Raw genomic sequence first — 12,786 nt, 5'->3', positions numbered from 1 at the left:
ACTTTCATACAGTTTGTGTATGATATGGAGGGTATACACATGACTTTCATACAGTTTGTGTATGATATGGAGGGTATACACATGACCTCCTCAGCAGTATACATACAGTGGTGGGCAAAACGTTGGTCCGACCATGGCCTGACCAGCCGGACCAGTTCTGCTATGCCTGCATGTGTGTTTAGAATGAGTGCGCAGTTGATCCTTTTTATTGCTACACGAACTAAACCATTCATTTATCTTGGAACATGTTTACATGACATGCTGGCAGTGGCGGCAATATTGCTAAGTTCTAGGCAAGCAGCATGGGTGTGTATAGTATATCTGCTGTTATTACTACGCCACTTACAGAGCCCTCAATGCTGGCTGGTTCTGAAAGAGTCCTTCTGGCAGCTGACTAAGTCGGTTATTGTTCAGAGATCTGTGGACAGAAAGCGAAGAGAGGCAACCGTATTATTTGTCACATTGGAAGAGCACCTTGAAACTGGCAAGAAGGAAAAAATATTATCTCTTGATTTATTGCTAAAAGGTGCGGTGAGGAGACAAATGATCAATATTCAGTACTTTTTGGATGGGGATGCAGTGAATGGGATTTTCGGTCTTTCACCACTTTTCTTGTAGGCTGATCTGCTCACATAGTGATTATGATGCTCATCCTTCGCTCCCTTGTCACTGGACAGTTTTGTCCGTTTGGTTTTAGCGAATTCAAATAGAGAAAACAACAACAGCAGCCTCCCACCGCTTTAGCAGCTGCATCTGCGGCTTAGATCTTTGCAGGGTGGTGGCGTTCCGATGGATAATGAGAACTCAGTCTCAAGCGAACCGAGAAAAAAAGTTGAATGAGTCACAGGCCGGCTGAAGACCAGGTCACCAAACGACTGACGGTGTTCTCTGCCGGCAGAACCCTTGTGTGATAGCTCCATTTGGCAATAATAGATATTTGGAATCGTTACTCGACTTCAGAGGTGCGTTGGAGCACATGAACAGTGGAAAGACACTGGATTTGAATGCCTCCTTTGGTTGTTATTAGTAGGTTTGCCGAGTCGAAGGTTTGATGGATTTCTCGTGTGCTCTGGATGGCAGTCGTGAGTCAGTCACGTGTCAAGTCAAGTCGGCGGAATAGCGCGAGCTCCAGTGTGGGAGCAAACCCATTCCTTTGGGCGTTACATATATTATTATTAATATTATTTTTGAAACTCGGATGTTGAGCCATAAATAAATGTGGAAGAGAAAAAGACATATGGATACGAGTTCAGGGCTCACAGCATCACACAAAAGCGTGGGCGCCATTTTGGACAGGCCACTGTCACACGAGCCAGCCAGCATGCCAGAATCATGCACATGCGATCAGGCAGATATCTCTGAAAACTTGAAAGTGGGGTGCATTCAAAATGTTCATTTGTACCAATGCCTTTGCCTAGGCCTCTGAAACTCTAGGAACATACTCTCAATACCCATTGTAAGGATTTGTCCGAGAGTGTTTTGTTTTAATCGATACGGTTTGGCGTACATATGGAGCCAAAGTATCAGTTGGTGCAGGCGTAATTCTGATTTGGATTATTGTACTAAAATTGAAAAGTCTCTCGGAGAAGTTCTTCTAATTTTCCTACTGAAAATTTTAAGCTATTGGCCATCAAAATTGGGCCAGAGACGGGTACAAACAAACATTTCAAAGGCAACCCTATCTGCAGTGCAGCCGCGATGAAGAACCGCGCGCGCTGCACTTGTTGTGAATGCGGAAACAACACCAGCAGCAAAGCAATTTTTTGAAATGTTTTTGCTACTCGCCTGGCGCTTCATCGCTGTGTCCTCCAGGAGTTATCATGGTTATGGCAGACCGAAGAAATACATGGCCAGCACAACGGCGAAGCCATTGGACTTGTTCTCTTGCAACGAAACGGAGTGGCGAATCAAAATTTAATAATTCACAACTCCACGTCGTCACCACTGCGCTACACGGCTCTTCGCAGACCAGCCGTATATTTACGTTTACACAACAGGACTTCACGGCGGAGAAACTAAAACTAGAACACGACGTGAGTCATTGCTCCATGCCGTCAAGGAATGCTAGTCCTTTCCCTCTCCCGTCACCCGCGCCTGTGCATCAGCGGCGTAGCTGCCCGGCTGTAGATGTTGAACTCTTTCGTCAACGACTGCAGGATTCTGCTCGGGGCTACTTTTCGCAAGACTCCGTGTGCGGACACTCTGAATGAAGCCTTCGGCCGACAAGGCCAACACTGCTCGCGAAATAATCCACTTGGAAGGAAACAAGAACTACCGAAATGAAATAGAGATAGTGAGACCGTCTCCGGCCATCTCCTTCACCATTCACGACTCAGTCCTTGTCACAGCAACTAAGCCCAAGCAAGTCAAAATCTCCTTGCGCGACTGCGTTCTACGCTCGCGCTTAGCGGTCACGCGAGTTCGTTTCTATGGTGATCAGATCCAAGATGTCCTCCCACGTAATCGAGGTTTTGGCATGGTTGCTGTGAGCCCTGGAGTTAAGAGTAACTCTCCATCACTGTAACATGATACTATATACAGTCAGAAAGTGCAATAACTAGGCACAAAACTGACAGAGTACTGAGTCAGGACGTCGAATGTTTCAGTACTCTGTCAGTTTTGTGCCTAGTTATTGCACTTTCTGACTGTATATAGTATCATGTTACAGTGATGGAGAGTTACTCTTAACTCGTATCCATATGTCTTTTTCTCTTCCACAAATATTATTTTTATTTTTATATTAACTGGTTTGAGGGAAAGAGACAAACGGGAAAAGTCTGAAGAAAAAATTGCCTGTCACCACCAGGACTCGAACCAGGGACCCTCGCTTGTAGCCAGCGATGCTCTTACCACTGAGCTATGGTGTAGTCGTCATCCCAGCAGAGGCCGTTCAACATTTTCTTCAGACTTCGTTTATTTTTATACTCAGCCTTTTCACGCTGAAATCGCCAAGCAAGCTTGATCTTCGCTTAGGCCAAATGCAATGAAGAATAAGGTGCTCATTGAGAGCAGTATGATGATTCATTGTTTAGTGGTGTACAGCGTGCTAGTACCGTAAAGTCCGGAGCAAACGCCCACTTCGCAGCAAACGCCCACCCCAGCGGGTCCATACTATTTTCGTCTTTTTCAGGTCAATATACAGTCAGACCTCGCTTATCCGGTCCTCTTTTATCCGGATCCCTCGCCATCCGGAAGAAAATCGTTGGTTACCGATTTACAGCATATGCCATGCATACATACAGTGTGTGTGTTCGATTATCCGGTTCCCTCGCCTATCCGGATATTTTTGTGGAAAACGGTTGTGTGCGGTTATGCGAGGTCTGACTGTAGTTGTAAACAACTGGCATGAACGTCGAATGCGTACGAGAACGACTGTAATGCTTACAAACTGCCTATGCCCTACCAGGAGGCTGTGCAAAAGCGATTGTCATTATCTTCCTGCAAAGAAATAACTTGTCGAGATTTCCTTTCATTCAATAAATGTATCGTCTTTGTGGTAGTTCGTTCTCCATGTGGTAGAATCTACGAGTAATGCCGCAGAAATTTGTGCAGTGCCACGATATCGCGCTGTCAGGAACAATAATTGTTCTGATGAAGCGTCAGTCAACGGCTTGACTGGTCCCAATATTGCAGTTGCAAGTCGAACAGGGTATGTCACAGAAGCTACACCTACAACGTCGCTGCTAATTTGTTGAAAACTCCGAAGTGCCCAAGAAAAAAATTTGCCTTTGGGCGCTGTGTGATCTCGAAATGATGGCTTGAAACACCGTCAGAAGTGTATTTGGTTCCTTCAATACTCTGTTCTTCGCTACCTTGTTATTCGGAAGAAAACCCGTTCGGATTTGCGAAATAAAACAACCATCATTATAAAATCACTACGAGCTAGCTAGCTCGTGGCTATAGCGCTAGTGCACAAAGAGATTTTGAAACCAGGAAAGTGGACATAGTTTACCGTAGCAAAGTGCTCTTCCCGCTATGGTGTGAGATGCACTTTCGTACAGTAGGGGTGACAGTGCATGGGGTCAGTGTGTACAGGCCAGCAGATCTGGCAAAAATGGGGTGGGCGTTTGCTCCGGACTTTACGGTAGTAGTACTTGCAAGCAATTGAACGTCCTTGACTCTGAGCTACAAAAATGTGTAAGGAGGATTAGTACAAGGCCTAGATATAGCAGGGATGGATTGTGGTAATGTAAGAACTTACTAAGAATAGAATTAGGGGACCAGGCTTGCAACCACACAAACACACACACACACACACACACACACACACACACAAACACACACACACACACAAGCACACACACACACACACACACACACACACACAAACACGCACACACACACGCACAAACACACACACACACACACACACACAAACACACACACACACATTACTCACATGGATTTTAACAGTTGTTGATTAATAAACAGTCCTTCGGGTAGCTCACTAAGAAAATTGCCATGTAAACGCCTGGAACAGAAATGGCATGTTCATTGCACTGAATTATAGCTATCTCTTAATTTGCTAAATCCTATATATAGGATTTTGGTCATATTTTTCAACTCAAAATGGGTGTGGCATGAGAATAGCAAAAAGTATGTGACCAATTCTTCCTTGCTAGGTCTTAGTAGATATGGAGAGTTGAATAAGATAATTTTTTCAAACACTAACATCTAAGTCTCATCTCCTTGCCCAATATTACTAAGGCCTGTGCCCAGTTTTTCGAATCCTATATATAGGATTTGAGATTTTATTGGACCTTGTTTTATACTTAAAACTGGTAGTTTCATGACGGCATGTGCGATATGTCGTCATGAAACCACCCCGTGCCACACCTGCAATGTTCTTCTGCACATTCACTGCTTCAGTCCTTTCCATGACAGCAGCTGAACAATTATGCTCAAATTTCCAATTATTGCTGAAAATGGGTATTCATCAGAAATATTATCACCCTATGAATCTAAAATGTAAACATTCATGCCTCAAACATATTTACAACTTCCATGAAAATCATTATGTCGTTATTATTGGTCGTGATGACCAATCACGACCAATAACAACGGCATAAAAGGCATAGCCAGCAATCGCATGTCATCTCGTACATTGAAAATCAACATAATTTTGCGAATCGACCTTTTTTTTCAGGATCACTTTTCAACGAGGACGAAGCAAAGTCGGCCGAACGAAGCCTAGAGGAAGAAAATCACCCTCTCCACTTCACCATCACGATACTGACATAGATACGAGATGAAACAACTAAAAAATTCACAAGAAAACTGTACGACCATCATCGCGCTGACTTTGGTCTGACTTTGGTCTGAGAATTTCTATCACGATCAAAAATGTACGAGGAGCACTCAAAAATCAGCCACAGACGTACCTTTATCGCTCTCTACTCCTTTTTCAAGGCACAAAAGTCGACTCTCCACTTTCAAACCAGGAACCAGACATACCAGTGGTCCTTTTCAGCTGCTCCACGAGCGCAGGAAATGTTCACCAAGGGGCGCAGAGCAGCATCCATTCCAGAAAAATAGCTAAAATACGAGTGAGACTGCATGCCTGAGTACATGAGTACATGTATGAGTACATGCAGAAAATAGTCAATTTCAGCGTTTCTGCTCCAAACAGCAACCAGCTTCGACTAGAAACAAAGATTACACCAAAGGATCAAACAACAACGATTTTCTGCAGTTTTTTTTGCAGTTGGCTTCCTTGTGCTTGGCCCAGCACGCCAAAAATCACACCTCGGAGGAGTACAAAAATTACAACTCTCAGATGTCCTTGATTGCTGGCCATGCACACATTTTCAAATCCTATATATAGGATTTTTGGCCAGCAAATTAAGAGACAAGAAGTAAAGTGGGATGTAGACATCATAACACCGTTCGCAAGTTACAGATTGCAAGGTCATACCAATACGTTAACTGAGAGCGGAATTTTTCCAACGTGTCGCAGAACCTAGCGATCTCACCCGTGAGTATGACATGATTGCAGTGGCTTTACTGGGGATGTAGGGTGCTATAGTCCTGAGAGCACGCTCCTCTTGACCACTTTCACAAACACGCCAATCCAAAAAGTGTATGTGTGTAACCCGATTTGAAACACACGGATATACTGTGGCCACGGAACAATTTATCGCAGCAGTTTAAAGAAAGATTAGGGGTCGTCCCCAAATATGGATGTTTTTTTAGAGAAGATATTCGTTCGTTGGGGGGGGGGGGGGGTTGGGCCCTGTTCGTCTCGTCTTTGCAGAAAAAATATCGAAATCTATCTATGGAGGGGCGCTGTTCGAACATGTAGTTTATGACCTACACAAAGTGAAAGTCGACCTCGTGAGCATAGCCATGGCAAGGTTGTGCAATCGTGGCAGCATAAACCTAGGTGTATGGTGAAATTAGAGTGGCAGCTGGTCAAGTTTCATGAGGAAATTGAACTTCATTAAAAAATATCGATCCCTTGCATAAACATGTGTATGTTCGTTTTGAGGGGGGGGGGGGGGGGAGGGAGGGGTCTGGGGAGAAATGAACAAATATCGTCTTGAAAAAAATATCGATATTTACGGACGGCCCCTTAGCTGAATAAATTGAAGGGAAATATGATCGGGATTTGTTGAAATTGAGGAGGCCACCCTATTTTTCAGACATTCTCTAATAAAGATGATCTGGAAAGGAGACTTACAGAAATTGCAACGATGTGGCAGTACTGAATACTCCATCAGTTAGAATAGTCAAACTGAGATTGTTAAGGTGACTGAAGCGAACAGAGAACCAACACAAATAACCAAACATGACTACCACGGCCAGAGCTTTCTTGCAGCCTTGGTATGGTGTGAAATATTAGAGAGGTTCCCCATAACGTAATTACGTTAGTAAAAAACGTAGTCGATCTACGGAAAGTCTTACGTAAACTGCATGCGCGTCTGTGTTCCGCCATACGGAGTTTTCAAAACACGTAGCTGCCCTTGGCAACTCGGAACGCGGCAGTGTACGACCAGATCGACCTGGGGAGAGAGTCATAAATTTGTACCCCAATCCACACACAACTACGTTAACAGAGCCCTATCTAAGTACTCTCCGTAGACAACTTTCCGTAAGTGGAGTGCAAACTCGTGAATTCCAGGGTTTTTCCCGCCCACTAACGTAAAGTTGCTCACCTTTACGCAGTGCGGAACATCTCTATTCACTACAGTACAGGGAAACAGTCTTGGGATAAATGCTCCGTGCTTGCGCCGCTCAAGTCTCCTTGTTGAACTGATTTTCGAAGCATTTTTGAATCTTTTCTTGATCCTGCATGTATCAAACTTGCAAACCTAACAGTACGAAGTAGACTGAAGGGATGTGACAAAGCATGCACTCAATGGTGACGTGAGCTTCACATTCTCCTTTGTTTCTTTTCTTTCTCCATCATTTCTTAAGAGGGCTTCGACAAGTCACTTTGCCGAGGCGAAAAGGCAGTCTCTCCCACCTATTTCTGGATGGATCACACTCCCCTGTAGTATTTATTTCCGTCCTTCTTCAGGTTTTTTTGAGAGCTTGGACAATATACGACTCCAGGCAAGAAAGCTCATCATGCTTGTCCTTTCTGTGAAATAAAATGTCCGCACCCGCCAAAGCGCAGGTCTGCTGGGATAATCACAGTGCAGGTAAACAAGCTGTACGGGGGAGAGTTGTGGAAATGTTGAGATGGCATTTCAAAAATACGATACTCCTTCTTCTCCTCTCTTCAATACACTCTTCAGCCGACTACCGAAAGTATAAATAATTGATCACTTCCATGAGGTAATCCTATACAATATCACTCACTCTCTCTCTCTTTCTCTCTCTCTCCCCCTCCCTCTCTCTCTCTGTCTCTCTCTCCACCTCTCTGTCTCTCTCTCCATCTCTCTGTCTCTCTGTTTCTCTGCCTCTCTCTCTCTCTCTCTCTCTCTCTCTCTCTCTCTCTCTCTTCCGAATCTTTTGTAATCAAAACCGCTGTCGGGACTACGTGCCTTGCAGTATCAGTGTCTTCGTTGTTGTGATTTTGATTGTGTGTAATGGCTACAGCGCCGAGAGTAGATAACTGGCTTAGAAGCGCATATAAGGGAGGAGCAGGGTGTGATATCCATGTACATGTCTTATGTGTTGACGTCACTAAGACGTCACTAGGACTCTGCATGCACGCAGGCCCACCTGTGCTGCCTTCCACTTTTGTTGTCGTTCTGTCTTCCCGAGTCCTTGAAGTGACTTACTCGTTGTTGGCTTATGAAATAGAATTATACATACCGGTAACACCCTTGTCTCAGTCTGGGTTGTAATAGGGGAAGCATGATGGGAAGTCCTATGCGTGTAGGCTGTGGACATGCTTCTAAAGTTCACACACAACTTACAGTTGAGTTAATCTTTGTTGGTTTCGAAGCAGTCCTTCTGGTAGCTGACTCATAGTGTTCCCGTCCAATGCTCTGCAGACAGACACGGTACGTAGATATCGTGGGGGATTTGACATTATCTTCTGTATATCAACGGAAAATGATTCGCTCCTATGACAAATTTGGCCACTAGAATCAAGGTATGTACTCGGATGGAGAGCCATGGGATTGATTTATTCAGAAGAGAAAGGACCAGGGAACTACAAGACTTGAATTTACTCTATACTGTCCACTAACACCACCAGTTACTAAACAATCAGCTCATGCGATAACATTGCACGACACTGACCAATGGTACTGATGTTCTACAACTAACTGGCTAACAGATCTAGCACATCTTGGATGCGCACTCCAACATCCTTCCAGCTTGGAAGGTTCCAAGTTATATAACTAACATAGTAGCATCAGTACCATCGGTCAGTGTCGTGTAATGTTATCGCATGAGATGATTGTTTAGTAACTAGTGGTGTTAGTGGACAGTATAGCGTAACTTGTAGTTCCTTGGTTCCTTCTCTTTTGTATAATTAATCCTTGGCTCTCCATCCGAGACCATTCCTGCACACCTGATGAGCCGTCTTAATCTATATGGCGAAACGATCGTCGTGTGAAACTGCTGCTTGTTACCGCTGCTTGTCCATTTAAATTGTCATAGTTGAAGTACAGTGCTGTTTTCCTGAGCCATTCGGTTTTTCATGATTCTTGTTCGCATAGGTTCCCCTTTTATTGATCTTCGCATCTTTTGAGCCACACAAGCTGTGTGGAATGTTGCTTTGCGTTCTGGAATCAGGTTTGACCGTATTTTCCAATGGTCTTGCCAGTATCGTCATCGACATGCATGAACATCCGCCAACGTCCTTCACAGCTGAGACTTTCAGCTCGTGCTTATCTTGGTTGCGCTCACCTTCCACTCCTTATGTAATTTCTATAACTTAGAACCTTCCAAGTTGGAAGGCTGTTGGAGTGCGCATCCCAGATGTGCTAGAGCTGTTAGCCAGTTAGTTGCAGAACGTCAGTACCGTCGATCAGTGTCGTGCAGTGTTATCGCATGAGCTGATTGTTTAGTAACTGGTGGTGTCAGTGGACAATATATCTTAACTTGTAGTTCCTTGCTCCTTTCTCTTTTGTATAGAATCAAGGTGTTCATTATTTTTCCTAATATAGTAACAGCGGGAGGATGAAGATTTTAAAAGAAAGCATGTCTGGGGAGAGCAAAGAACTTGCGCAAGTCGATCTCTTTGATTTCGCTCAAACCCTGCAAGTGAGTTGTCGATCTCTTTGATTTCGCTCAAACCCTGCAAGTGAGTTTCCTTTGGGATGTAGATAGACATCGTTGAAGACGGTTTTGAAGAAGACCTTTGAACTGGCCTGGCCAGTAAAAAAAGTTCCAAACATCCCATGATTTATAGATGTGTATGCGGTCTAGGGGACAGTGTACATGAACAAGCTACGCCCAATACACCATGAAGCAGCTGAAGCCATCATTTCCTCACCTCATGCGAGTTCCTGGCCCTGCCCTGCTTAGCTACGCAAGCATCCCTGAAGCGTCATTGCGGCACATCGAGATGACGCAAATATTCGCCTTCAAACTAGCCAATTTGCATGCGCTGATTCCACACCGAGTTACGTATGCCACTTGACAGAACCATACACAGGAAGATAGAGGAACCACTCTCCTCTCACAACTGCTGTCCCTCATCCTGTTTTCGATTTTATTGAAAAGACCAATTATTTGTTCTTCACTCCATCCTGAAACACGCAGCCTCGACCAGCTGGGCCCTCGCTGATGTCTACTCATCAATTTCTAAACCAACTGGACTATCAATGCTGCAGAACGAAGGTTATTACTAACTCTGGTAAGGAAACGTCAGGGGTGATCACTTGTCACGCGCCATGTTCTCCAGGCGCCTGCAGCATTTCTAGGTTCGAACCATGATGGAAAAATGACCGACGCGACGTCTTGGCTGTTTTTTGTAATTTTACGTTAAAAAATAGACCAAGAGGTTCCCAACAAGGAAGAGTACGGCACCAATGTGTGTGCAGTGTGCGTGCATGCACTGGAAAGGATAGTGAGCTGGGGCCGGGATCAATAGGAGGGGTCAAGTGTCAAAAATATGGCATCGGCGACTCTTGCAGGTACATCTATCTCATGGTACGAAACGATTTGGGCCATCAGCGACCGTTCTGAGCGGGGAATATGTATGGATTATCCCATGAGTATGAGGGGTATACCGCCGAATATTTTCACGAGTGCATTAGCACGAGGGAAAATATAAGGGACACGGTATACACAGAGTACGAATCTCCAACCTGAACGTCCTCCGCTGAGTCTGCTATGTACTAGGCTTTGTCTCTGACATTGAGCACTCTCTGCAGCTCAAGGATCAACGGATTTGTCAGAGTACGAATGGTATAATCCATTTATCCCATGTACTGTCACAAATAGAGCGTGACCAGCACTAAAATCTCCCTTATTGGCGTGACCCGGGGAATATTCGTGACCCCAGCGGGGTATATTATTGACCCTTTGACCCCAGCGGGGTATATCATTGACCCCGGCGGGGTATATTGCTCTATATACCCCTGCTCAGAACGGTCGCTGATTGGCTGAAATGGCCCAAATCGTTTCGTACCATGGGATAAAGAGCGATATTCCCCGCTGGGGTCAATAATATTCCCCGCTGGGGTCACGAATATTCCCCTGGCCACGCCAATAAGGGAGATTCTAGTGCTGGTCACGCCCTATTTGGGACAGTACATGGGATAAATGGATTATACCATTCGTATTCTGTGTATACCGTGTCCCTTATATTTTCCCTCGTGCCAACGCATTCGTGAAAATATTCGGCGGTATACACCTCGTACTCATAATCCACACGTATTCAGCGAGGAATACAACAGGCGCAGGCAGTTACACAAGCACGGAAAGAAGTCGAGGTAAGAATCACAAGAGCTGCGCCTACGTACCGTGAGAAATTAATTCCTGGATACGGAAAGCAAGCACGATGATTATTCAAACAATGCATGCTAGTACTAGTAGGACCGTGGTATTTTTTGACGAGGAGGCCGACCTGGCGGGAGGACGCAATACCCTGCTTCGTCGTCTTCACTATCACCCTTATTCAATCATCCTTTTTCACAAGAGAGAGATTGGAAGCTTTGTTACAACTCTGAGTTTCACGTATTACTACGATCATCAGGCAACCTGATGATCGTAGTAATACGTGAAAGTCAGAGTTGTAACAAAGCTTCCAATCTCTCTCTCTCTCTCTCTCTCTCTCTCTCTCTCTCTCTTGTGTACAAGGCTCTGCCCTACATGGGTATGATCACTCTTCGGACAGTGAACACAACCACTTGACTACGTCATCCTTTTTTCATCAATTTTCACTTACTTGAGTCTGGAGGTGCCATAGGCTGAAGATTAGGGGAAAGATAAAGACACTGTGCAACACACTGATGTGAAAGACTTACAAACGCGTCAAGTTTCGTGTTGCTTCAAAAATCCGAGCAGGAAGTTGAGAAAGTTTGTTTTCATTCAGGTGTCTGTGCAAGGAATGGATAAAGAGTGCATGTAACGCTACTTGTAAATACAGGAAGCAAACATAATAATCTCCATTGTCCAGTTGCGCTCCGTGAAATCTGACCAACAGTGGAACACTGACGCCCTATTTAGTCTCAATGATCGCATCACTGAATTCGTCCATCAGTATGTCCAGCCGCATCCAATCCACCTCCCCGGCGCAAAGGGCCGTGCAAGTTGAGGTCGTCAAATATGCACTTTTGATCGGAATTCAGTGAGTGCAACTGTACGACAGGAGGTAGTCCCCCAGTAAACTTGTCATCAACTTATTTACTGCTGTCTTATGCACAGGCGACATTACTGGCAATGATAACATTGGAGGAGGCAAATTGTGCACCCAGCGTACTTGTTAACTATTGTTCTTTTGTTGCCTATTGCCTCATAGATTATGCTGATTGTGGCCAGGTGTATGCTGGGAATCCATCCACCCCTGTCTTGCAACCTGTCTTCTGTTTCAGATCCTGCGTGCACGCTTGCTTTTTTGTCACAGCTGTCAGTCAACACTCGCAAGTGGCGCTTCGATTTATCTGATGTGCCTATCAAGTCGTAATGGCACTGTACCTGCACGTGCCTATCTCCTCTTAGATGCCACTGCATCCTTTCCCGAGATTTCAGGATTCCGCAGCATTTCCCAGTTGTAGAGACCCTTTGGACTTGTTTCTGCGTGTTCACCAGTGAAACCAGGCACTGGATAAGTGGACTCTCTGGTTTCAAAAGGAACCCACGTGACGAGGAGTGCACAGCGCCATCGGATTATAAAAATGTTCTTCAAAACTGCTGACGTGCTCCCCGGGTTCTTCAAAT

The 12,786-nt window shown here is 44.8% G+C and overlaps 1 protein-coding gene across 1 annotated transcript in view; it reads right to left on the bottom strand.

Annotated features, from left to right (window-relative positions):
- Positions 1-12,786, bottom strand: part of LOC135821876 (carboxypeptidase N subunit 2-like) — a 48,755-nt gene that overhangs the window by 2,630 nt on the left and 33,339 nt on the right. Inside the window, exons 7-11 of the mRNA XM_065334877.1 lie at positions 11,874-11,945; positions 8,367-8,438; positions 6,680-6,751; positions 4,400-4,471; positions 347-418 (exon numbers count right to left, since the gene is read on the bottom strand). Of these exons, the coding sequence (XP_065190949.1) occupies positions 347-418; positions 4,400-4,471; positions 6,680-6,751; positions 8,367-8,438; positions 11,874-11,945 (360 nt within the window). The remainder of the gene's footprint in view (positions 1-346; positions 419-4,399; positions 4,472-6,679; positions 6,752-8,366; positions 8,439-11,873; positions 11,946-12,786) is intronic.

Source organism: Sycon ciliatum, chromosome 7 (genome assembly GCF_964019385.1).
Source record: "Sycon ciliatum chromosome 7, ocSycCili1.1, whole genome shotgun sequence".
In the NCBI taxonomy this organism is placed as follows: domain Eukaryota; kingdom Metazoa; phylum Porifera; class Calcarea; order Leucosolenida; family Sycettidae; genus Sycon; species Sycon ciliatum.
Note: the sequence above shows the minus strand (reverse complement) of the source record. Positions and strands in the feature narration are given on the sequence as shown.